General features: G+C 39.0%; 1 protein-coding gene across 2 annotated transcripts in view; it reads right to left on the bottom strand.

Moving 5' to 3' along the window:
* Positions 1-4,336: 4,336 nt before the first annotated feature.
* The window catches only part of pcdh17 (protocadherin 17), a 54,904-nt gene continuing 32,524 nt past the window's right edge, over positions 4,337-26,716 (bottom strand). For both annotated transcript variants that reach the window (XM_077519581.1, XM_077519582.1), the window contains exon 5: positions 4,337-7,021. In XM_077519581.1, the coding sequence (XP_077375707.1) occupies positions 6,339-7,021 (683 nt within the window). In that variant the 3' untranslated portion in view covers positions 4,337-6,338. The remainder of the gene's footprint in view (positions 7,022-26,716) is intronic.

Below are 26,716 nucleotides of genomic sequence, written 5' to 3'. Positions count from 1 at the left end.
TCACGCTCTCACACACGCACACACACGGTCATTCACATGAGGCCATAGAGATTTTAATTAGTGATATATATTTCCTCAAACACTGCCACAAATAGAAGGATCAATCCTTTTAGCACCCTGTAATGGATTAATTTCCTGAAAATGTCATAAAATTTGAACCTAACTCAATCAAAAATTCAATAAAGCCCAATAATTTAATAATTTCACCAGTAATCATATCCCATAAGTCTTCGTGGCAGAGCAGTTATAATCAAGTGGGCGGAGCTTACTGCCATGAATTCTCTACAGATGGTTTAAAATCAATTCTGTCAAATAACTCCAACATTGACCTCCATTTAAATCAGACGGTGTTTAAAGTACACTGTGGTTGATGAATAACTCTGAAACATGTAACACTAAAATTTTAATGCTACAATTTTTGCTTTTGAATGTGTATAACAGTCATAGATTCTCAAAACACAAAATGTAGACCTTTGGACTGAAAGTGAACATATCACTGTATTACAATATCAGCCAGGATTTTTTTTTTTTTTTTTTTGCATTGTTGGTGAAATTATCACATTATTAGATTTTATTACATTTTTGATCAGTTAAGTAGCTCTCACCATTTCCCATATTAAAAGACAATTGGATTACTATAGCTGCAATTTACTGTATATTTAGCACAATTATAGTGCAAAGATTGTATTGTGATATTCTTGCTATGAACATGATACTTTTCTGCTATGTATTTTACACCTTAACTTGCTTATGCAGAAAGAAAAACAGCCTTTGCCTAATTTGTTTAAAAAAACAAACAAACAAAAAAAGTGTTGTTGGATATCAGATGGGGAAGATTAAAACAATAGTTAAAAATAATTATGTACAATAAATAAATAGTGGGATTTTTTGCAAAATTGATAAAGACAAGAAAACATCATTATTAGTATTTTGTTTTTTATTTCATCTTTTTTTCACAATGAACAAAGCCTTTAGACAATAGCGTTTGAAATAATCCACGTGGATTTCTCTGGTCTTCACCAGTTGCCTGTCGTAGCGTGGAGCAATATGCTGTGCAGTGCAGGTTTTTGGGGAGGGGGTTAAAGATGACACTGACAAATACTGGATGCTTGTCGTCACTGACCAAAGTGGCCTGTCGTGGGTGTGTTTGTACCAGCAACGGTGTGAGTGAGACTATGGCGGTGAGCCACATTCAACAAGGCCTTGCTCTAAAAACTTGGTAACAGCATACAGTGCGCTAAAACAGCCCATTTTGGATTTGAGAAATACACTGCCAGCTGTGAATGATAGCATGACTGGAGAGGCCTCACATTATGCTCCATCTCCGATTATGTGCTGACCTCAGCATCAGGCCTTGCGCTATTAGACAGCAAATAGCCTAGGAGAGGGGCCATGGCTTTAAAGAGTACCATCCATACATAAGAATCAGCTCCTTTCCGGCCTGCAGCTTTCACATGAACAGACAGTTCAGGGAAACACCATTAGAGGGGACAGCACTCAGCTGTGGCTGTAAAGCTCGTACAAAATTATTCAATCCTGCAATATTTCGGAAAAAAAACAAACAAAAAAAACAAGACTGGCAGGAAAAATCAACTTTATATCATGTATAAATTAAATATTTACAGCACTTGTAAAATAAGTTTAACAGCAAGAAAAGTTATGTTTTGTTCAACTTGACATGGACATAATTAAAGCAGACGAATATGGTGAAAACAATGTTTGACAATACTCCTGCATGAAGACGGAGGCACAATGAGATAAAAAGAGACAAAACAACACAAAGACAAGTTCATAAGAAGTGTCACAGTTGTCTAGGTAGTGCTTTGCCCTCATTTTCACCTTTTAGTTTCCATTTAAAAGCCTTTCCATTTGAATGAGAGGCAGTGTGTTGCTGACGTGGTGGCTTCTGTGCATTGGGGTATTTTGAACAGCACATTTGAACTGTTTTTAATAATGCAAGTGTCAGGATTACTTGATTTATCGAGAGGTAACAAAAACTGCCGTTTTAAATTACCATTAATACATTCCTCCTAAGCCAAATACGCCAAGCCTACTCTGGAACAGCTTCTGCTATCTGAAGAAAACTGATGGGTGAATCAAAAATCAAATACGTTATGGACAAAAAAGTGTTTCAAATGCAATTGATACCTAGCTATTTATTGGCAAGGAAACAAACACGGGAACACAAGAACAATGTAGGCAAAAATGAAATATGGAATGTAAGGAAGGCAGAGTGACGTGAGGATGTTTGCAAAAACACATTAAAAACACAACTTGTATTTTTTGTGCTACAACAGTTATTTTAGTTGGAACGACTTTGAAATATAAATTATTGGCATTTATGTGAAGGTTAGCTAGCACAACAAAGCAAGAAAGTTGTCTGTTGCAAAACAATTTGCTGAGTTGTTTTGACATATCTTTCAGGTGGGGGCAATACAAGGGACAATTAGTTCTGTCAACTCATATTTCTTAATTATGAAATTTGCAAAAGCCAATTTTCACAATAGCAAATCTTAAAGACACATTGTGTATAATTTTGTGCTGTCTAGTGGAGAACTAATAGAATGCAACAACCTAAATTCGAAGTATGTGCATTTTGAAGCACGTGGACTACAGTGCCTCAGAGAGACCACACTTTGCAAGCCTACGTTTGTCTCCTTCGGGTATCCGTAGCTGAAAAATGGCGGCAAAACATGCTAGGCGCAGCCACGGAGTTAGATATGACTGGACGTTCAATGGACTTTACTTTCACTTGACTGTTGATATTTCTGACAACATGATGCAGACGAATCTTTTCATACTCCATGGAGATATACCTTAAAAGAGAAAATTGAAAGTCTTTATCTTAGCACTAAATGTAGCGCTTCTCGCAGATGTATCGGTACAACTGTATGTCGTACACAATGGCATTTTCGCCATAGAGGCAGAAAATACATTGAAAACGATACAGAAAAATCAACGTATTCAAGTTAGATGGGCTGTGAGTGGCAATGTAAGATGGTCGCCTATGGCTTCACTTCTTCCAACGGCAAATAAACGGTCCATTAGTTAGTCCATTTATATATAAGCTAGTGGGTGCGGCACGACTTATGTAATATAATTAGCGATTACTAGACCTACAATTATATAAAAAAAAATGTTTGTTGGGAAATTTTTCAGATATTATTGAAATTATCATTGGCTTTTTAAAATGAAAATCGGAAAATTGAATAATTATACACACCGTCGCTTTAAAATAATTTAATGAAATATCAACGTTTGTGGCTTGAAATTTTGAGTTCACCCAACTTTATTTATTTTACAATGCAGTAACTTGATTAATCACGTGACACATGAACAGAAATATACTCTGATATGGTGACTGTGATGTCATGCAGGTTGGAATGTATTATTCTTGCTGTCAAAACTCACATTACGCGCCCACCAGGAGCTGAGTACACAGTAAGTCACCGTTCCCTCTCATGGCTGCATCATACTTGTACATGGATTTGTGGTTACAACACAGGCCGTCTGTTGGGCTGATTTGACCATCGAAGAACATTAGAAAAAGCACCTCCCGTTATTATTTCACAGCATGGCCAAAATTTGCCAAGATTTGAAAAAATAGATGTCTGTGTCAATATTTTAAGAAAGCCTCAATGTGATTCAACTACTTGATGGTGTACCTAAATAGCTAAAGACATCGAGTTCAAAGCAGATAGAATTTCAGATGTCCAGTTCCTAGGAGAATTCTAGCGTGTTGAGAAGGAGTACATACATAAATAACAAGGACTGCTGAAGGGGGACCTCCTTTGGTCCATTATAGAAAATGCACATTCTGGTGGACCGGGGTCTCATAAGCAGTCATAAGCTCCAAAGATAATGTCAGCTCTCCGCAGAGACAGTAAGGCAGTTTGATGATCATCAAGAAAATCACTCAATTTTCCATATGGCAGGTTTCTTTTTTTTTTCTTTTGGAATTGAACGTAAAAACATAATGAACACAAAAATATGCATACGAGCTCTTGTTAAAGAAAATAGCTGCCCGGTAAAAATCGGCACCGTAAAAATACCCCAATAGTTGTTTTGTGGTTTTTGCTTTCTTGTGTTGTTGTTGTTGGTTGTTTTTGAGTTGTGTTGTAAATCAGCTGGCTGGCTCATTAAGCTTTCAAAAGTTATTGTGTTGGATCCAGCTGAATCTCAGGGAAAACATCTCAAAAGCACTGAAGCCGCTTGGCAAAGATGCAGGAAAGGGAGGAAAACAAAACACCAACAAAAACCCAAACTAAAGCAAACTCACAGAGTTCGACAGCTACTAAGGCAACTTTTGCCAAATACAATATAAGCCCATGTACTGTATATTGCAACACAACTATATATTAATTTAATAAAATACACAATATAGCTTTTGTACACATAACAATTTGGCTCAAATGCACAGAAATCATAATGGAGTCAATAAAAATATGTTCTTTTTTATGTCGACACATCTAACTTGAATACATTTACACATATAATGATAGTGATAAAGTGAAGGGACATTTTCTTTATTATTTTGGAATATTTGTCATCAAAACAGAAGCAGTGTCCTTTGTTTTTGAGTTCTTAAGCCACTCAAGGACACTTTGCTGAGATTCCACATTTCTTTTTTTCTTAAATATAAAAAAACATGTATAAATATTTTCTTATTATTAGGACATTATACATGTAATCTTACATATAGGCATCTATATCATCATATAGATCATTTTTTTTCACAGTTGAGGAAAAATGTCCCTTTTTATACAACTTGTGATTGCCTTAAGGCATTGCCACACACACACACGAAAAATTCACTGTACACAAGGGACCGAAAGCTGATGATGCACATGTATACGACAATTACACAGGTGGCCAGTAGTGTGTATGCAGTAGTGTGTGTGGTGCAGTGGTTCTTAACCTTGTTGGAAATAATGAACCCCACCAGTTTCCCATGTGCATTCACTGAACCCTTCTTCATTGAAAAATATTATATTTATTTTTTTGTTTGTTTACATTAATTATTCATTCTAAACAAAATGAACAGGAAGAGGAGCCTTTTCGTCAAATCTTGCTCTCTTCACCTTGAATTCAGAAAGTGTTGTGTTCTTGTATTCCCCATCTGCATACAGCTTAAGGAAGTGTTCCTTTAGTTTTGCTCGATAGCTAGCATAACATTGCGAATCATGCAGTTGGGGCGCTGACACCCGTCACTCAACTCTATATTTATAGAGAACTTTAAAACAACCACTGCAGTTTTCTTATGATGGAACCAAGAGGCAGAAGATACAATGAAAACAGCAGAGGCCCCAGAATTGAACTCTGTGGAACACCATCGATATATATATGTGAATTCATATTGCACATATTCAACTAATTACTTTCTTCCGACATGCTCAATAGCCAATGATGGCCAAGCGGGCCATATCCTAACAAATCATTTAGGTCGGGTGTGTGTCTTGACCTCCAGCGAACCCCTGGGGACCCAGGTTAAGAACCACTGGTGTAGTGCAAGGGCATCAGTGCTTGTGAGTGTGTTGGCGTGTTGTGCACATGTGGAAGTGACACGTGTGACGGTCATCATGAATGTTTGAATAGAAGCGTGAGACAGACACAGCTTACACGTGGCTACAAACGGCAGGTGAAAAACATGGCTGCTTCAGAAATCTTCTTCAGCATTAAGCGCCCTCTAATCCTGACCAGTCCGAAAATATCTCAAACTTTCGATCAAAGCCCTGATTACCAATCCTTTTGGGTTCACACACATATCCATCACGGTAAACACCCACATTAAAGTCACCAAACATAAGGTTGTTTTGTGTATTTTGGCCAATAGAATCCATTTGTCTGGTCATCACTTAGAGATTGTCATGTCTGACGAACTTTCTAGTTCTTTCTTTTCCCATTGTCTATGGCCGTCCCACAAAAAATAAAGACTCACCTACAAACACATGTGCAGGATTTCACGAGAGACTTTGAAAAACAAACTCATGAGCTGGTGGGCACTTGATAATATCTTGCGAGGTGCCAGAGGCTCAATCCTCTGCTGTTTTCTTCAAAATCCAAAACACAAGGGACATATAAATTCAGCAGGTTTCACGTCCCTGTGTGTGTGTGTTTTTTTTCTTGTAGGGATTTTGTCATTTGATCTGCTGCCAAATGACTCATAATAAACGTCCTCATAGTCAGTTCAGTGTTGGTACTTGAGCATACCATGAGAAAAGCTCCTTCAAAACTGAAATTTTAATGTTTGTATTACTTTTGGTGACAGTATCGGCATGAGAGTTTTTGAAATTCTTATTCCACCACTCAACGTCCTTTCTTCCATTTTGTCTTTTGTATCACTTCCTCAGTGTGCCAGTGGCCTCGCTTCCTCTGCAGTCCTGCAAAAGCTTGTCAATGTCTCTCACCACCTGGTCAGCATCCATCCCCTCGCGGCTCACATCAGGCTCCACGTGCTCCAGCACACGCTCCATTTCTCCTCTGCTCTCTTGACTGATTCTGGAGCGGGCCTCGGCCAGCACCTTAGCCACCGGGTCTGAGGGCGGCAACGGCGGGTAAACCCCCTGCTCCCTGTTTTGTTTGGTGGGCGACAAGTACTGGCCATCAGGCGGTCCATAATAGCCGGAGCAGGTGGCAAGAGGAGGCTTGCCTTCAGCCCCGTCCGCCGGACTCTTCACTGCGGTGGAACATCCTTTGACTGGGCTGCTCGACGCCGAGGGAACCTCTTGGAGCAAGGGGCTGAGGGCTCGTTTTGCCTTTAAGTAGGGCTTGACGTTTGCTATGAGGATGGTGTGATCACGGCGCTCCTTGCCGAATGTACAGAAGGTTTTTTTGCCGTTGGGGTTGACAGTCTCGTAGGTCTCTGTCTCAGGCGCGCTCTCCATCCCTGCTGGCACAAACATGTTGTTGCGGTAATCAACGCCCTCTGCTTGGTTTCCACCGCCAGGGAACTGCGGCATCCAGCAGCGGTCAGAATGACCCAGTACTCGGCACTCCTCGGTACAATTCAAACAGTCCTCATCTGCAAAGAAAAGGTGGAGAAGAGTTGAATGTATGGAAAAGTAGACCTCAATATTGTGACTGTGTTCTCTACAGTCGAAGGTTAAATTCATAAGAGTCCAAAAGTTCCAGCAAAGCATGTCACCACACACTCACACACGTTTCCAACACACTTGGAAGGGGGCACCAGCTACCATTTTCCAAGCTCTGTACAAAGAGATGGCAGCATATACAGCGTGATGGGATGAAGTGAGAGAAAAACAACAGTTGAGGTTTGGCAAAGGCAGCGTACCGTTATCAGAAATTCATGTCAGTGGGCTTTGAAGCCCTCCCTTGACAAAAACACGATGCCAAATGGCTTGCATTTCCCCCCGTTTCGTGCGCGTGTGTGTGTGCGTGTCTACACGAGTGTGTATTCTTTTCTTTCATCTCTATCAGAAAGATGCACACTTAGGATGATTATGCGTGTTCATGCCTGTGTCAAATGAATCCAATAGTGAAATAATAATAATAAAAAAAGAAGAAAAAATACTTTATTATTATTAATTAATTTATTAATTTATTTTTTTTACTCCTGGGCTTCAAGTGAAAAATAGAAGAAGAAAAAGAACAGATGGTGTCCCACAATTATTTTTGGGATGGGATAGAAAGATATGAGAAGGAACGCAACACCTATATACATACACACACACACACACACACACACACACTGTATATATTGTGTGAGCTTGTGTGCACGAGCCCGGTTTGTCTTTGCCGTCTAGCGGGTCAACAGCATGCAATCCTGAGAGACGTGCCACCCAAGTTATAGAGATGAACTCAACACTTTGTAAATGATTGAAGAAGCCAAACAGCTCTGGCAAAGGGAGTCTGACATTTCCCATGTTGAAGCAACCATCTGAGGAGGAAACAAGGTGGGCTGAAAAGTAAAGGTCAGGGTAGTTTGAGATGGCTACATTTAAATGCTATGGGGTGAGTGCGTGCATCTGCAAATATACTGTAAATGCCTCCCACATTTGTGTGCGCCTGTGTTTAGCAGCACGTAATTGCACCAAGAAACCATGAGTGTTTTCTATTAAGCTTGGCAGTGATGTAAACCTGTTTAAAAGTTCCGACAAGAACATACTGTTATTGTCAATCCATCAGCAAGCCAGAAAATATAAAGCAGACCAGAAGATGCAACACAATAATTCAGCAGAATCACTTGCATATACTGTATTGCAGTCACACATTATGTCCATAAAGCCGATGTGTGCTAGGAGGTGACTCGCCTTTCACTAAATCCATATTAAATCATAAATAATCTATGCCGACATATTTCACTCTATTTAGTTAGAGCAAAGAAGACTGCAGCATGTTCAACCTTGAGAAATTTCACATACAGTGGTAGCTCAAAGTTGTTACTCGATCGGTTTGTGACACTGGTCAAATTTGTTTTTTTCTCATCAACTATATTTGAGTACTTGGATTGGCTGGCAACCAGTTTACCTACTTGCCATCTGGGATAGGCTCCAGCACCCCGCGACCCCTGTGAGGACAAGCGGCTAAAATAATGGATGGATGGATATATTTGAGTATACACCGACATATTAACCACTAATGATCTGTGAAAAAAACAATCCCTCTTAGACCACTAATGCAACAGAAAATAAATCAATTGTTCCCATATGCCAAATACAAGACGATTAACCAATTGATTGCTAACCCCGGGTATTCACTGGATGCTGTTGCGGTGCGGTTGCGGTGCGGTGCGTCTTGACTGCGTGCTCCGGACGGGTCAATTTTTTTGTCAATCCACACCGGCTCCGCACAGCTGCGGTCCGGCAGCTCCGTCGCCGCCCACTTCCCAACGTGTCTCGCGGGACCGCGCGCGCGCGATCATGTGGCATTTCACAACGACAAACATACAGAAAGTCTGCTCAACAGAGAAGCAGAAAGATATGAGATTCCATGCAGCATCCTTTTTTTGGTTGTCCTTGTAAAGTATATTAATAACGAGAGTCGGGTCAGTGCGGGTCCACTCTTTATTTCTGTCTTCCGCGTCCGGCTGCCGCTCAGTACGGCAAGCGAGACGGGCACAACAAGCAATCGCGAACATCAAACTCACAATACATTACAGTCCTTATAAAAAGGAATGTGCCGTGTCATATATTATTTTGTGGTTTTCCACCTCCAATATAAACCTCTCCTCGTCCATGTTCGCTGGTGTCTAAACCGTGAATGAGCACATGGCCCGGCGACGCCCACGTCACGTTTTGATGAAAAACTTGCGAAATAGGAGCTGGCGAGTATTTTATTCTGAAAGGTAACCGGAAATTTATTTTGAAACTGCCTCGGTCTTCCTGTCCCGCTCGATGTGTTTTGTGCTAGCTTGCCATTTGCCGGAGGCCTACCGCTGCGGCGTCCGGCAAAAATAGAAAATAGGCTATCCTTGCGGAAGGCTTGCGGCACGCCGCAGGCCTTCCGCAGTCGACACGCAACGCACCCGCAAGCGGTGTAAACTGCACCATTCGAATGAATGGAATCTAATTGCTTGCGTCGCCGGACCGCACTGCAACCGCACCGCAACCGCATCCAGTGAAAACCCGGGGTAACTCGCCAGCGCAGGAAGCTAAAATAGTTCACTCGGTTTCCAAACAGAAAAACGACAACCATTATCGATACGGCTTCTCCTCATTAGGGATTTTGGCACAGAGGAGGAGTACAGTCCACTATGGGCCAGATAAACAAATTCTCAAACAACACTCGCGTTCACAACTATGGGCAATTTAGAGTCCTGAATTAAGCATGCATGCTGTTTTGTTTTCCTTTGGAATGTGGAAGGTAGCTGGAGTACAAGATGACCCAAGCAAGCAAAGTGAGAACAGGTCAATCAACTCCACACAGAAAGTCTCAAATTATATATATATATATATATATATATATATATATATATATATATATATATATATATATGGATATATGGACAATTCAAAATGAAACATTTTCTTTCTGTTGGATGTAGTCCTGCAGAACTACCAAGTAGCGATGGAAAATGAAGCTTCATGAACCACTTGCAATATATATATTTTTTACTCCTCTAGTTGGTGCTCTTGGTTTATATAAAGGCTCACAAGCGGATCATGAAGTTCATTTTCTATTACTATACCCAAGTTTATTGAAGCGCTGTTGTGGCTCTCAAATTGTTATCCATTTGTAACAACTTTTTTTTATTTTTTTTATTTCTCAACCTCTTCCTACATTAAATTGATTGATATTGATATGGTAAAAAAACAATAAATAAATATACATATATACATATATATATATATATATATATATATATATATATATACATACACAAAATTTAGAGTCTTAACTGTCATTGCAGAGTGTACAACAAAATTTACTACTGCTTTAAAGTAAAATGAGATTTCCATCGTAATAAATTTGTCAGTATCTGAGGGGGAAAAACAGCCTATTATTCTACTGAGTCATATGTCTCTTATCTCTCTCCAAATTATACAAAATGCCCCACTGTTTCCCTTACAGAAAAAAAAGCTAGCGCGGGTAATCAAAGCTTAATTAAGAAGGGCCACATGCCATGAGAATCACACAGAGTGTTTCCTCAATGTGCACAGATCCCAAAAATCTAGTCATCATTCCTATAATCTCATGACAGTTTTTCTTTCTTGATTCAATATTTGCATTTTCTAGGTCAAGCTCTCAATCTAGTAGCAGGGAGGTTGTGCATAACAACCAGTGAATGTATCAACGTGTTTGTGTATCATTGTGCGTCATAAAGCAATGTGTGATTTCCCTAAGCATGCTTTTTGCCACCATGGCCCTTCCTCCCTAAACCTCTTCGCGTTATTACCCATCCATGTGATTAATGTCCCTCTGTCACACGCTGTGCTTCTTGTGCAGGGAGGGTGGGAGGAAACTGTTTAAACTGCGTTACAACAAGGTGAGCATGGGACAAACTGATGCTCTTGTCACAATTATTGAGTAGGAAATTGAATGAAAGGTTCGACATTACAATATATGCAAACTGACTATTTTCTACCACCATGAGCGTTGTCATACCAATGCGAGCACAATCCCCAGTGAAACATAAAAAACAAACAAAAAAAAACACCAAAAAAAAACCACGAAAAGCTATGGACATCCTACATAAGAAGCAATAGCTCTTATGCTATAGAATGAAGGGCTAAAATGATTTTTATGCTTTTCAGACCTTATTTTCAATGGTCTTCTGACTGGACTCCCTCCAAAGAGCATCAGACAGCTGCAGTTCATTCAGAACGCTGCAGTTACCATATTACTCCAGTCTAACAAGCTTTACACTAGCTACCTACCAGTCAGCTGTAGAATGGATTTGAAAATTCTGCTCGAAAATTCTGCTCCTTGTTACGTCGGGTCGTTATTGAAGGATGCCTACTTTTCATGGAGTGCTTCCACATTTTCAGCGATTGCTTTATGACGCAAAACCTCGAAAATATACTGTGTCTTTAGTGACACGGATCAACGGACGTAAACATTCTTCAGTCAGTGATCAGTCCGTGTATTTATATGAGGCTTCGCGTCAATAAAGCACAGGCCGAAAATGCAGAAGCACTCACCTAAACGTGGCCATCAGTCAATGACGGGTTTATGTAACGACAGAAACGCCCACCTCTATAAATAATCGAATGATTTGGGTCCTGAATATAATTTAACCCAGTAGGATGCTAAGGTCTACAGGTCAATTAGTGAAGCACAGGTTTAAAAGCAAACATGGCGAAGCGGCTTTTACCTGTTACGGTGCACGGAAATGGAATGAGCTGGCAACAGCAGCTAAGACTGCCCCTAATATGTTTTTAAATACAAAGTACTTTTTTATGATTCCTTTGATAAAAGTCTTTTAAGCTTTTTTGGCTCTTTTAGTTTATTTCTTTCCTTTGCTTTTAAATATATTTTGGTTGTAAATATATGTAACTATTATGTAACCCCGTGGGGAGTATTTTATTTTGAAATGGCTTGGTCAGAACCATCAAAAAGCCCAAAACGGGTCACAGTCCTGCCTACAGGGTAGTTTACTTTGCCTTTGATTGTTTTCAGCTGTTGTGTTTTTGGTTTTGTGAAGCACAGTGAGTTGTCTTGTGTGCAGGGACAGAGGGAACATAATTCTGCCCTGGACAATAATCCTCAACGGATGGGCTGCGGGTGTTGGATGCGGTTGACGGACATGCACCGAATTCTTTTCGTCGATGGGCTGGGTGTGTAACAGACGACGGATATGTGCCGAATCCTTTTCGGCGACGGCAGGAGGACAGCGACTCACATCCAGCGACTAGCCTATTACCGGTACTCTTTGTTCGTCGCTGGGGTAACGAAGTGCCGGCGACACACACCAATTGATATTTATCGACGGGGTGGGGGCACTGGGTTGAAAATGGACTGGCCGTTGAGGAATCTCCCCAAATTCACGATTTTCAGTCCGCCCCTGCTTGTGTATGCAGTGTTCTATATATAACTGCCTTACCTTTTCAAAAATGTGTTTCTAACTTTTCACTTATAAAGTTTCATTAAAAATTCTCATCAACATCAACACCATGAGAGTAGAATCCCTAACATAATATAGTACCCCCAAAAAATCATCTTGCCAGGCTGACATATGAGCGCTGCAATCCTAATCCCAAAACACTGAGTTATAAACGTCATATGAAACTGGAGGATATGTGCTGAACAACACATACACACACACCCACACCCAAACCAGGGTCGACAGGAGGAATGGCAGCTGACAAGTTGCAGAGAGCATCTGTGACAGACCACAGATGCACCTGCTCACCTGAGGGAGCCCATTGAGTGTGTGTGTGTGTCTGTATATGCGTGTTATTGTCTTTTTAATCTCCTCGCCTACTGCTGTTTAGCCCATCTGATGCATGCATGCCTCTCTTCTTGTGCTCACACCAATCAGATAACTACCGGTAAATATTTGAACTGCACAGATGACAAAGTCTAAATGTTTAATAGATAGCGGGTCTCAGTTCACCAGTCGATGAAATAAGGAAATTGTAAAGTGCATCGCAAATTACATTTCGGAGAGCAATTTGCATAAAATGATTAGATCATGGTCACTAACATACTGAGCAGACTACAAGTCCAATTAATCACACAGTTTGAAAACACTCAATTTGTAATACAACTATTTTTTTTTAACTTACCGAATATAGGAGTGACGCAAAACTGCAATAATGAATGAGTGTGTAATGGAGGGTAAGAAGTAGGACCAATGTTCATATTTATTTTAAATAGAGGTGAACGTTTTGGTATTACAGAAGTATTTAAGTACTACCACTTTGATTATGGTTTTATTTTTCACCACATTAGTATAAATAAGGGTTGTGCTCCTCTTTTGTTTGAGGTCATACAAGTATATTTACACAGACTGCAGAGTTTTGTTGTTTTCATCACAGTCCAATCTGGGACCCGTCTTTTTCTAGACCAATGACAAAGAAATACAGAACCATGTTGAATAAACCAAATCAATAAATTCCTAGTTTTACTTTTTTATTTATTTGGATCAAACTATTTGTGAAATGTATTACTATATATTGCTGGTTAATTGCTAATTCCAAAATCCTAGAAAATGTGGTCAAGTATGGAGAGAATGAGACTGTGGGCGGTTTAGCAGAGAATTAAGAAGAAAGGGGCACTTTTTTTTTCCGGGATAATAGCTTTTATCACAGTGGGAGGCAAGAGAATGGCAATGCATAGCAGGAAATGCTTGGCAGCAGCAGTAGGGGAGCCTGGCGGTTGGTGATACCGAGACTCAACCAAGGACATATATCTCAGGATCAAACATGTCCTCTCATCAGGCATTCCTTCACAAACCACAGGGCCCTCCATCAGCTAATGCCCGGCTAAGTTGTTCAAAGAACACCCTGAGGAGAGCGCATTTATGCAGAGCAGAGCAAGGGATACAAACTCAAGAGGAGTGGGACAGGGAGCGTGAGCTCATATTCAAACAAAAACAAACACACAAAGCCTAATCAATGATGAGCAAGCAGTGCTGTCTGCTGCGGGTGGCGGGAAAGGTCTGTTGGTTGTGGAGATGGGAGTGGAGAGGTGATAGGGGGATGGGCTTTTTGTCACACAACAGCCCATTCTGTTTTGCACCAGCCAGAAATGACATTAAAAGCACAATGTGGTCCCATTAAATCAAACAATATTTCTATGTTACCAACATTGTATAATCCTGTCTGAATTAAGTGGGAATGAATGTTAAGTGATTGTGATTCAAGAAAAGCATGGTGAATGATTATATTCATAACACGTTAAAAATATGTCATTAAAATCAGAAACCGACTTATTTTCCAAGTACTTAAGTACTACAAGTTTCTTGTATGGGAAAAGGAAAAACCTGAGGGGTGGGGCCCGTCTGTGTGCTTTAAAGGGGGCACAGTCTGGACCTCGGAAAAAAAAAAAAAATACATTTTAGTATAAATCCCAATCACAACTAACACATTAGGGCTGCACAATATATCGAAAAAATATCGATATCGCGATATTGGCCCTTGCAATATGCATATCGCAAAGGCACGCAATAAGTTTTATATGGAATTTTATACTTTTTATATGAATTTGACCAGTCAGATGCTAACTAAAATGTGCATCGCCATTCAATAGTTGAAAATTATCAAGACATAATTACAGTTCATTAACTAAGATTACATGAAGGTTGCTTATTTTGCCCCATGAAAAATGTTTTTCTTTCATTAGGTAATAAAAATGTAATTTCTTTAGGTAAATGTTAAATATCGCAATAATATCGATATCGCTATGTTCAGGAAGTATATCGCATATCGCATGTTTTTCCAATATCGTGCAGCCCTATAACACATCATGACAATTGTCTATTATGAGTGGTGTCAGGTTAGTGTCATGTCAGTTAATGTTCTTAACAGTTAACAAGCCAAGGTGGAAAAACAGAAATCTTAACAGACTGGTTTGCTAGCCATGGGAAAGCGTCCACGGCTGAAAGGCCTGGGAACAGAAAAACTACATCACTATCTGAAAACAACATCAGTTATGTGGTGACAACACACGGAAAATTCCCACTGCTTTTCGAACACGACAAAGAAATCCTGAACATGGTCACTGAAATAACGAGAAACTAAAAAAGTAATATTAAATTTTCAAAATTCTGTATGTTAAAATGTAGTTAAAATTATGCATTGCTTTTTTTGTGGTCCAGTAGAATTAAAAAAATTAACAAACAAACAACTGAAAGTAGTCAAACATAAGAGTACGCTTGACTTGATATTCCACTTTTTTTTTTTTTTTTTTTTAAGTTTCTGAATGAGACTTGCTCACCTTACAGCACATATTTAGGCTTACTCCTCAAGCCCATTCCAGAGCACTTTACTGTGTTACAATTACTTAAGGAACTATTGGATAAATTGTGAACCATATCTCAGAGTAGCTTTACTGCAACATACTTTTTTTTTTTTTTTTTTTTTTTTTTTTACTGAATTCCACCTAGTACTTTTATTTATTTTTTGTCTATGTTGCTCTTTCTGTTTGTTTTAGTTTGTTCGAGAGACTTCTGCCTCAGCTGCTGTCAATGAGTATTTTATCAATCCAACGTAACCACGAGCGACATTTAACTTCATTTCACCAATTTAAGTGAGGCAGGCAGTCAGCTGACCGCACATGAAGTCACCGCGGCCCCACACAAAGGAAAACCTTTCAAAGTGACTAAATTACATGATGCATGTCAGAAACAGTGAAGGAAACAATGGCGTGTGACTCAAACTCAAAAAAGGCAAAACATCACGGGCCTCATATTTAATGGAAGTTCACATACTACGAGTTATGCTGACAATGAAGCCGAGTAGTTATTAACTCTATGAAACCACTAGCGACAGTGGTACTGGCTAGTGAACAAAAAAGGTCATGTCAATACCTGGTTGGTTTAGTTTGTGTGTAGCAGAAGCATCCAGGTGAGTCACAAACACGAACATAACAAATTACGTTTGTTAAAAGGAGTATGAACTATTTATGCACTTGCAGCATCTTGTAGTGTTCACAATTTGCGGTGGATAGATTTTTATTGACCTCCTCTCAGGAGGGAAGTTAAGGAAAGTTGCAGGGTCAAGCAAGGTTGTTGCTTCGGCCAATCCAATAGAAGGTTTTAAGTCACTAGATGAAAAAAAAAAAGAGGCCGCTGCATTCGCATTTCTTCGGGCCGTGGCTCACTTTTCAACTCCTCTTTCTCTCACTCCTTGAGTGTTTTAATGATGGAGCAATTTCACAGGAGCAGCCACAGGCAAGCTATTAGCTGTAGATGTCAGAGAGGACCAAAGGTTTCTCCTGGCGCCATGTTGCTGCCATCAAACATTATCAAACTATATTTGGTTTAACTTTGATATAGGGTGCAAATAAGTCAATCATGCACTTATCCAGAAAACCACACATATGCCAAGAAAACAAGATTGTTTAAATTATCCTACTAGAGTAAAGTGTAATTGTACATCCACTGCAGCAGGTGGCGGTGAAGCTCTTATTGTGAGAGAGTGCGCTTGAGCTCCTCTGCAAATTGTACTTGCAGCTATTTTAAATATGAATGATAGTAATTATTATAGTCGTGGAAGAAAATTGGGGGGTTTAAAATAAAAAAATATTGAGAAACACTGCTTTTAGCCTATTTTTTTCTTCTTTTTATGTTGCATAGTAGTTAACCTTTTTCTTTCTCTTTCTTTCTTTCTTTGTTCATTTTTTTTTTTTTTTTACACCGATACCAGTACGAGTACTCAATTTGAGTAGTCCCTGATAGCAAGTACCAATACGACTCTTATTCTTGATATATAAACTTTAAGTTTATAGTATACATATGTTTTAGGTACGTTTATAAGTTACTTCTTCCTACTCATTTTCCGAATATGTGCATATTCTATTCTACCAATTTATAATTTCTGGTTCATGATCGTAAAACGGCTACATGAGGGAAGCTGCAGCCACCTTGAAATAAGGCCAGGGATCGGTTCAATATGATATCTGGTATCGACACTCGCTTATTCATAGTCATATGTACAGTTGATAGATTATAAATCATAATCAATTGTCAATTCAATTATCACTGCATGAAATGTTTAAATAGTTGAACAGTAACAGTGGTTGCTGTTTGAGCTTTTTCAAGCCATTTCTGTGTTTTCGCAGAAGGTCCATATTGTATATTGTTGGCCTGGATATGTAAACATTGAACGCACAAAGCCGACAAAACAGGAAGAAGCCACCGGTTAATTGTAACCCGTGACTTTTACCTGAGGAGAGACATGAGGGTGGTACTAAGGACAGCAACAAGGGGACAAGAAGGCGACTTATTAAAATATGAGGCGAGAAGCGTGGTGAATCAGTAGCTAATCCGTCGCTTCCTGTAAGCCTGTGTAATTAGGACATGGGGGATTGCACCGTGACAGGGGATGCTTCTGGACCGCCTTGCTCTTTTTTCCCTTTTTTTTCCTATGTGTTTTCATCCCTTTAGTCCGAGTTGATTGCAGATTGTCATCTTAATATAGCAAGTGTGCATGTGCCTTGGCTTTATTGTGTGCAGCTCAGCGTGATCAGTCATACGCAACATAAACAGCACAGCTTGCCTGCATCATGACTTATTTCTCACTACAACTGTTTACAGACATAAATGAGATAGCACTTTCTTTATCGGCTTTGGTCACCGCATGACACCTCCAAGTGTATATCGGTATATTTAGCAAAATCAAATGTGCTGCCAGTCATGTCACCACCTTTTACACCACACAGACACAAAACTATTTTAGTCTATGACAAAAGACGAGAGAGAGAGAGAGAGAGAGAGAGAGAGAGAGAGAGAGAGAGAGAGAGAGAGAGAGAGAGAGAGAGAGAGAGAGAGAGAGAGCACGATAAGTATGGCCCAAGCATGAAATAGGAAACTATACAGCACATCTGCCTGTCTTACAATCCCCGCATGGGGTTTCATTCAGCCAACCCATACAAAACGAAGCTCTACCAGACGACATTCAATCCTGTCACACTGAGTGAATTAAATCATTTTCTTTTATACTTGTTCCCTGTCTGCCTCTCTGTTTGTCGCTCTCTTCTGAACAAAAGGATTTGAACAACTCCGGGTGCCATGGCTTTGTGCAAGTAATCATCCCCATGTGTACTGCTTTAGCAGGATTAGGAGGAGTGCTTCATATTCTCAGTCTCAGAATCATCACTGTAATGCAACACCACAATACATGCAGTACATTATAGAGTGGGCAACTATCAATATTGCTCTGTATAATATATGACCTTTAGCAAGGAGTGAACATAATACTAGATGTATGTAATGCACGGTTTCTGCGATAAGGTGTCAGTTTTTAGAACCATCAAGTGAATGAACAATTCATTTAGAGCATACACAATTAATTTACCAATATTCTATAATAACATGAGGTCAAACTAGAAAAACATATACATAATGCTAGGATAGCATCGAAGGAAAATGCAGCTGTTGCTGCGAATTTAAGCACAAGCACTATTGCGAGCCTGATTCGATGTGTGTGCATGAACAGTTTTTTTTTTTTTTTTTACTCTCCAATCACACAATAAGATAAGATAAAGCATTCAATCACCATTCCTCACACAAGGCTATAACAAAACAAGAATGCATTGTTATGTAGCCGTAAGAACATTAGGGCAGCCAATTTTTGAACTGGTAACCTTTTAATTTTCAGAAGGTCATACTATTTCCTGAGAGATATCGCTTTATTTCTTTGTAAAAGTGTATTTTGTTTTAGCGGCATGACATTGTACCATGTGTTCAATTGTGTAATATTTTTGGAATTAAGTCCAGGCTGTGAAAATAAATGATAAATCTACGATCAATCACATTTTACGTAACACACAACACAAAAAGTGATCTGCCACAAAGAGTGCACGCAGCCTATCACAAACTGTGTTGCCACAGTTACCATAAAATAGTAACTTAGTTACTTTTAAAATAATCAGTTAAGTAACTAGTTATTTAAATGATTACTTAAAAAAACAATACTAGAAAACTGCTTTTAAAACAAAATAATCAGTACATTAAAAAATACTTTTGATATAAAGTAATTGCAAAGCTGCTAATTAACTGATCTTAAAAGTAACTACGTAGTAAAAGTAACTTACATTAAAAATAAAGTAATCCATAAAAAAATACTTCAAATAAAATAATCAGTAATGTAACTACTTACTAAAGTAGCTAGTAAACATAACTACTTAGGTAATGTAGCTGTACCCTAGTTCACTGTCTCAGTGTGACAAATAGCTTTTTAAAACAAAGCATAATGGTAGCATTCCTACATTTAACAGAACATTGACTGAAAGGCACACGCTCTCTCGCCAAATTTTCATGAAACTTGAGAGGTCTGATTAAAACAATAGCACTTCATCAATCATTCCAAAAAAAAAACAACCTTCAATGCAAAGCAATCATTTGACTGCCTATTTTTAGTTTTTTTTCCCCCCCTTTCCAGTCGCTTCAATCTCTTCTGGCAGCTCGGAGTACCTCCAAGAACGTGCAGCTACAAATGAATCATGTACACAGAAAATTCTGTTGAGTAAATTTGACTCTACTTAGAGTGGGGCCAAATATATTCAGTTTTAGAGTAATATTTACACTTGGAAGAGAGTAAAATAAAGAATTGGAAAAAAATAAAAGTCACTCAAGGGTTGAGGAATGAACCAACGATCTTCATCTTGGGAGAGAGCCGATTTACTCCCTGACCCATGCAGCTCCTGCTGTGTGTTAGTATCGCTCGTGTCAGCTAGAATCTTCCTAACTCCAAGAGACTAAAAATTGGTCTCCTCTTGAAGACAAGCTAACAAGTAGGAGGGGCATAACTCCAGTAATGTGTCACTCTCCCAAGCTGAAGTTTGTGAGTTTGTTCCTCAAACCATAAGTGACTTTTATTTTTTCAATTCTTTATTTTTTACTCTCTTCCAAGTTTAAATATTAGCTGTTCTAGAGCTGAGTCTATTTTGGTCCCACTCTAAATCTTATGAATGCATTTTTACAGAATAATTTGTTTTATCTGAAAATTTTTAAAACTAACATTAAAAAAAATTGTGACGGGTTAGGTTCCTTGTTACCAAAAATGTCATAACATTAAAGTAACTGCATTATGTTACTGGTATTTCTGATCACAAACATTCTGCGCACATCCTCGTGAGACTCCCAGTAATAAGAAAACAGTAGGCTAGTATGTTGGCATTTGATTATTTTTGCCAATGAACAGGACTGTATCCCTGAAGGATATTGGCTGAATTACAACAGAGGTTAAGTGAAAAGGTGGCAGGAGGAAGGTTGAGTCGATGGTGTTAGCTTTCTCAACCCTGGGGCCTAACACATTTAGAGAGCTAACTGACACACTTTGGATGTATTAGCCACAGTGAGCTCTGCCAACCTGCCTTTTTCTGCTCCTCCTCCTCCGCCTATCGCCATCTGTCTGTCACTGCACTCTCCACTCTCTAAAAGACTGAGAAACATGCCTAGTGTTTTAGCAACATTGCTTTAGCATTGATGTTTCCCTGTGCCACAGCCAAATTGGTGTTTGCCGTCTAGACACTGGTTGCTTGCATCTCTGGATGGATAAACATAAAACACTCACACGTCTGCTTAGAAGTGTGATTAGATTAAAAGAAATGCACAGGAATGCAATAATGGTCTATTAGTCTGCCCACGAGAGGGAGATAATCATTTCAAACACAAATGTATTTTCCATCTCACTATCTATTCTATACTTTCTTTGCATCTCCATCTTGTGTTCCTCTAGAGAGTAACGGCTTTAAAATATAGGCAGAGTTCAAGTCCTGGCTGCTGCAATAAAAATACCAATAAATGGAAATATAATATAGTAATAAACTCAGATTGAGCTTGTGAAAAGAAAGCCCAAAGGCTTGAAGACAGTCATTTTCTCTGACAAATAAATGCATGGAATTTGAAGGTGAGAAAAACAACTGACTTCTTTTCATGCTGCCCAATTCTACGTGATGGTTTAAGATTAGGGTCAAAGATTATAAGGCTTACATAAAATAAGAATGGGATTAAAAGAGATCAGTGATGTAAAATTACAGATCACAGTAGCAGTGGAGAAAGCACACCTGGATTTTGAATCATAACATGGCAGCTGTTGTTCTCCTGGACAGTCACAACATCGAGGATAGAAAAAATATGAAACAATCTATTCCTGACAAGAGAGAGGGTAGTGAATATTCTGGAAGCTGCATCCAGTATTCCAGAGAGGGATTCAGCACACATCAAAGGCTGCCTATGCAGTAAATCTGTTAGATTTGGGATTAATGGACTCCAGAGAGGCCTGGAAAACAAACACACATGGACATACACACAGCCCTATCACAATTCTGATAAGTTTCCAAACCAAGGCTAGCAAAGATTAAATGTCATGTAACTTGTCATAATAATGCACATATAGCAAGGCTGTGTTTTATTCTAAACAAGGCAAATGCTAAGTCTGGCTCAAACGCAGCTCAGCCTCCGTCATCCTTCCATAAGGTTGTGGGATGGCTGGAGCCTCTCCCAAATGGCATAAGACTGTGCCAGCTGCACGGAAATCGGCTCTTTGAATCACTACATAACCGCAATGACCTGGTCTGTCATGATATTTTTCCCCCCGAAACAAACACGATAAACGACATTATCATTGATGTTTTTGTTTTTTATTATACCACTGATACGGGATAGTAGAGCATAACAATAAGTAGGCTACATCATGTAACATTTTATTCTCAAGAACATCGAACATTGGCATTGAAATGTAGAAAAAATAATTTAATAGATACAGAAATAAATAAACACCTAAAACTAACTCAGGCACTGTTCAGAAAAAAAAATTACTTTACAAATCGCCCCCACCTCTCAAAAAGTTTTGGAAATCTCCTAAATAGTTTAGGAGATAAAAACCTCTGTGATGGCTATGTCTATAATTGCACCGCCACCTACTGCAGTGGATGTGTAATTGCACTTTATTCTCGTATGGCAACAAAATGTTCCCTAAGGTCAACCCCACCCCTTCCACCTTATTGGATAAAGACTGAAGTAAACAAAAATGTTCTGCTTTAAAAATTCTAAAACTTGAGTCATCATCTTTCCATCCAATTGTTTTGATTTTTTAAGCAAATTTACTGAAAATGCGCAAAACGGACTTGCGACTTATGTGCATTTCCATCTGTTCTTCTTTTGTGAATATTGAGAGGGGACTCCACCGCTGTAGGTGACGTAAGTCCGGTCTTGTCAGAGTTTATTTGCAAAACCTGTTAACATAGCCAAAATTGCATTTTACATTTTTCGATATGCTTCAAAATCCACTCGCTCCAAGCATAAAAACGTATTTTTTTGTGTGTGTGTTTTTTTTGTGAATTTTGGGGCCTTTTACAAATTTCTAGCACTTCCATTCAGTTTTATCGTCACATTTCTTGAAAATTTGAATAAAAATGGGTGGATGGAAACCCCACTAGTGTTTCGAATCCTCGTAATCTCAACACTGAGAGACAACCGAACACAAGTAGTGAGTGCCTTTCCACCCAAATGGCCACCTTTACCCCACCCTACATACCCTTCATCAAACCACGGGTGTGGAGAAATGCAAGCCAGTGGGCAGAAAACGCCTGTTGACAGCTTTCTGGTTTGTTTGCAATTGGTCACTGAACAATGAGAGAGTTTCCTGAAGCACTTGTCGTCTTGCTGAAACAGCTGGACACCAACATCAGAAAGGGATCAGGGTGTGACTGGACCATGTGGAACAGCAGGGATCTTACAGTTGTAAAATGGCATTCAACATTTCAGAAACAAAAGATCAGAAGAAAGATTTTATTGTGGAAGTGTCCGTTATGATTGAACTGTTGTAACTGATGTGTAGCCGAGGTTTTTTTCTACTCTAAACTGACATATGTATATTAATTCACATTCTGGACAAAGTGGTTATGGTTTTGCAGCACAATGTGAGTAGGAAGATAGTGGTAATTACCTGTTGATAGATACATTCTGAATTGTGATGTAGTTCCCTGGATACAACAACCGCAAGAGTGAAAATGTTCTCCATCAACATGTATACTGTTTTTTTTTGTTTTGTTTTTTTTCCTCACCAAAATGCAGGCACGAGAGGTAATTCTTTTACAGACATTTGTGACTGCCTCAGCCACAGCGGCCAAACCCGACCTCATCCTCCTGATCACCCTGAGCAGCATTATCACAATCCAGGGAACTAGATTATCCCTCAGATGAAAACTTCATCCCGTTTGATCCCCACTTGGGAGCTGATAAGAAGCAGGGGCACCATCGCCCGGATTTCCTACTTGTTAATCAAGACAGATTCTGATCACCTCCAGGGCCAGATGGACAGCTGTTTTCAAAACATCACCACAGACGATGCTGTCGAGGAGGCATGCTCTAGCAACACCACCACCGCTGTTTTTAATTAACAGTCTCATCTCAGTCATGCTATGAGAAGTAAAAATGCACTGATATGGTGCCTCATATGTAATATCTATTGTTTAACTGAATACGCCTATTAGTACTGCATTTAACCAATAAAGAAAATAAATTATTTCTGCATAGTGCTTCTCAATTATGGTCAGTTACGCCCCCAACAGGAAGAAGAAAATACTCTGCACCAACTCCCCGTTCATTTGTTTATAAAGACACAAAGATCGCATTGCAAGAAAAGGGAAACAAAAGAAAGAAAACTCATTGTACGACAAACACTAACTTTATTAACATAGTATAGTCTCTTTATGCTTTCCTTTTCATTCATGTTAAATATTTTTCAATAGCTAATACGCCATGCACACGCGCCAATGAGCGCACCACTGCCACCTACTGTAAGGAATGTGCAATGACACTTTATTCAAGTGGAGCAAAAACAGAGTCACAATACAAAACATACAATGTTTCTACTAGGGGTGTCAAAAAAAATCGATTCGGCGATATATCGCGATACTACATCGCGCGATTCTCGAATCGATTCAATAATCGGCAGAATCGATTTTTTTTTTTTTTTTTTTTTTTTTTTTTTTTTTTTTTTTTTTAGGATTCACACCTTGAGCATGGAAGAATGTTATATGAACGGCACATTAAGCCTTAATATTTTTATTTTAATGCTGTTCAAACATGAAACAGATTACAACCTCTATAAGACTGAAATTTCAGATAAATAAATAATACATTTTCATATAAATCTTACACTCTACAAGCTTACTGATTAGTATTTTCTAAATATGAATGAAAACAAATCGCAACAATCGACTTATAAATTCGTATCGGGATTAATCGGTATCGAATCGTGACCATTCGTATCGGGATTAATCGGTATCGAATCGAATCGTGACCTGTGAATCGTGATACGAATCGAATCGTCAGGTACTAGGCAATTCACACCCCTAGTTTCTACAATATTTACACCTGAAAGTAAGTACTTTACTTAAATACACTTGAACATTAATAATACAGAGGTGCACATTTGTGATGATTGTCCAAGTGTGGTTGAACAAAAACAAAAAATTAAAATGAAGAAAAAAAGCTTCCCAAGAGCACTGTACATGAGGAACACTGGCGCGGAGATGCGCAGTCAGCATCCCAAATCCTCATAACAGATCTGAGTTGCGGTTTGAGCTTGGAAGAGAGGTCATGTATTAATTGGCTGCTGGTAATTACAGATGCAGCTTAAGCTATCTAACATGTCCAAGGGGTTTTGGTGACCTATCTTGCAACCACTGAGATTAGTCAAATGTACAAATTAAAAAAAAGAAAAAAAAAACTATCATTCATGAATACAGAAGCACCAATTAAAACTACTCATAAATATGAACCGTGCACATCTTGCAGCATGTTTGTTTATAATTTATTGATTGGATTAAGACGAAATTTATTTATTTATTTTTAGTACATTAACAATTCTATGGTGTCAACATCCCTCCATATTCAAATGCTCACACTTGACATTCCTCTCAACATTTGCCAGTAGCAATGAGGGTGTCGTTTTCTCTCTCGGGGGCTGCTACCCTGAGAAAGGAGGCAACACACAGGGACAATGTGAGTCACCCAATTAAAGTTGTGTTGGCCTTGCAATTCCTCAAGGGATTGCCTTGTGACAGTTTAATTAACCAAGCCCCTTATCTTAATTTAGCAGGATCAAAAAGTAACCAACTGAGGTTATCTGAGAAAAACATTCCCTGTTAATATCTTTGCATCCTCCATAACACTACACACATTCTTCTCCTAATATCACCTCGATGAAGGGGGCTAATGCATAGTACAGAGCCACATACAGTTTGTCACTGATATTTAATAACATTCAAATTACAGCATCTGACATGTATAATCCACACAGATACTAAAATGTTAGCTTACAGGGCACAGCTAACTGGTGTCTTTTTATGAAACCTAAGTACATATAACAACGCCAGTTAACAGAGTGTGAGCATTAGAGTGCCTAAGCAGTCTGTGTGTTTATTGTTAGAAGGCTTTTGTTTTAAATTGGTACTGACAGCAGGGATCCTTGCACCATGCTACTTAAACCATCGCCCCATGAAGCCTGCCCCAGTGTCGATGCATCCACCAGTGTATCCATTTGTTTATTATTTGAACCTAGTTATACAGTTTTTTTCTGCTTTAGAATGCCCCTTCCTTTATTATCCATACCAGTGCAAGCTGTAGAATCCCAGTTATGGTTGGGGAAGAAAAAAACCCTGATTCTTTGGTGATCCCTTTTGCAGTGTAACAACGGGAAAAATGCCCCAGGGTACCACAAGTATTCAATCCCGTTGGAATGAAATAGGCTGCTAGACAAAGGGCCCTTCACTTGGACGATTCCGTGGAAGTTGCGTTGAATTCAGTTTATTGGTTGTTTTTCAGCTTTTACGTCTGCATAATCAAGCGGACCAATCCTGCTAGTTTGTAAATGTCTTCGTCGAATTGATTGAATAATCGGTCTTTGTAATTAAGCATGTTACCCCATTTATTATAGTTTAATTGAGCTCACAACCCGACCAAACCAATCTATTTACAAAAAAACAAGACTTCACACATTTTAATTAACATATATTAATTACAAATCAGACACAGCATGCTCAACGAAACTGAAAGGAGACATTAAGCTAGCTAGCTAGCTAGCAACCAAGTAGCTGGTCCACGGAATGAGAATCCACCTGCAGCACCAACAGATGTAAAAACCGACCCGGATTATACTTTTGTCTACGTTACGGACAGTAGGGATCGTGGTCAAAGTAAGCCAGTTAAAGCTAAAAAACAAAAACTTTTCCGGAGTTAGAATCACCAGCTAAAATGTGCGTGTGTGTGTATTCTCCAGTTCAACACAATTATGAAATAAGTGAATATCAGACTTTGTAAAGCACGCTGGACACCCAACATTCATTCCATTTACCATTTTGATCAAATTGGATTTTTAATTTGAAGTCATGCGCTGCGCACAAATAAAGAATGGTAATTTAGGGTGCGAATCCAAGCTCTAGTGGACAACTAGTTCAGTGAGGGTTTTTTTTTTTTTGCATCGTTACAGCCAACAGTAACTGTTTTGTCAGATATGTGAATAATGAAATAATCATACATAAAATAGACTTCATTTTTTCCACACAATAAAAGAGACTGTTATGTTACAATTAGTGAATGAGTGAACATGTGGAAGTCCATTGTATAAAGCCAATTAGAGAA

Source organism: Festucalex cinctus, chromosome 4 (assembly GCF_051991245.1).
Source record: "Festucalex cinctus isolate MCC-2025b chromosome 4, RoL_Fcin_1.0, whole genome shotgun sequence".
NCBI classification, from domain to species: Eukaryota; Metazoa; Chordata; class Actinopteri; order Syngnathiformes; family Syngnathidae; genus Festucalex; species Festucalex cinctus.
The sequence above is the reverse complement of the archived record's forward strand: the minus strand, read 5'-3'. Positions and strand labels throughout refer to the sequence as shown.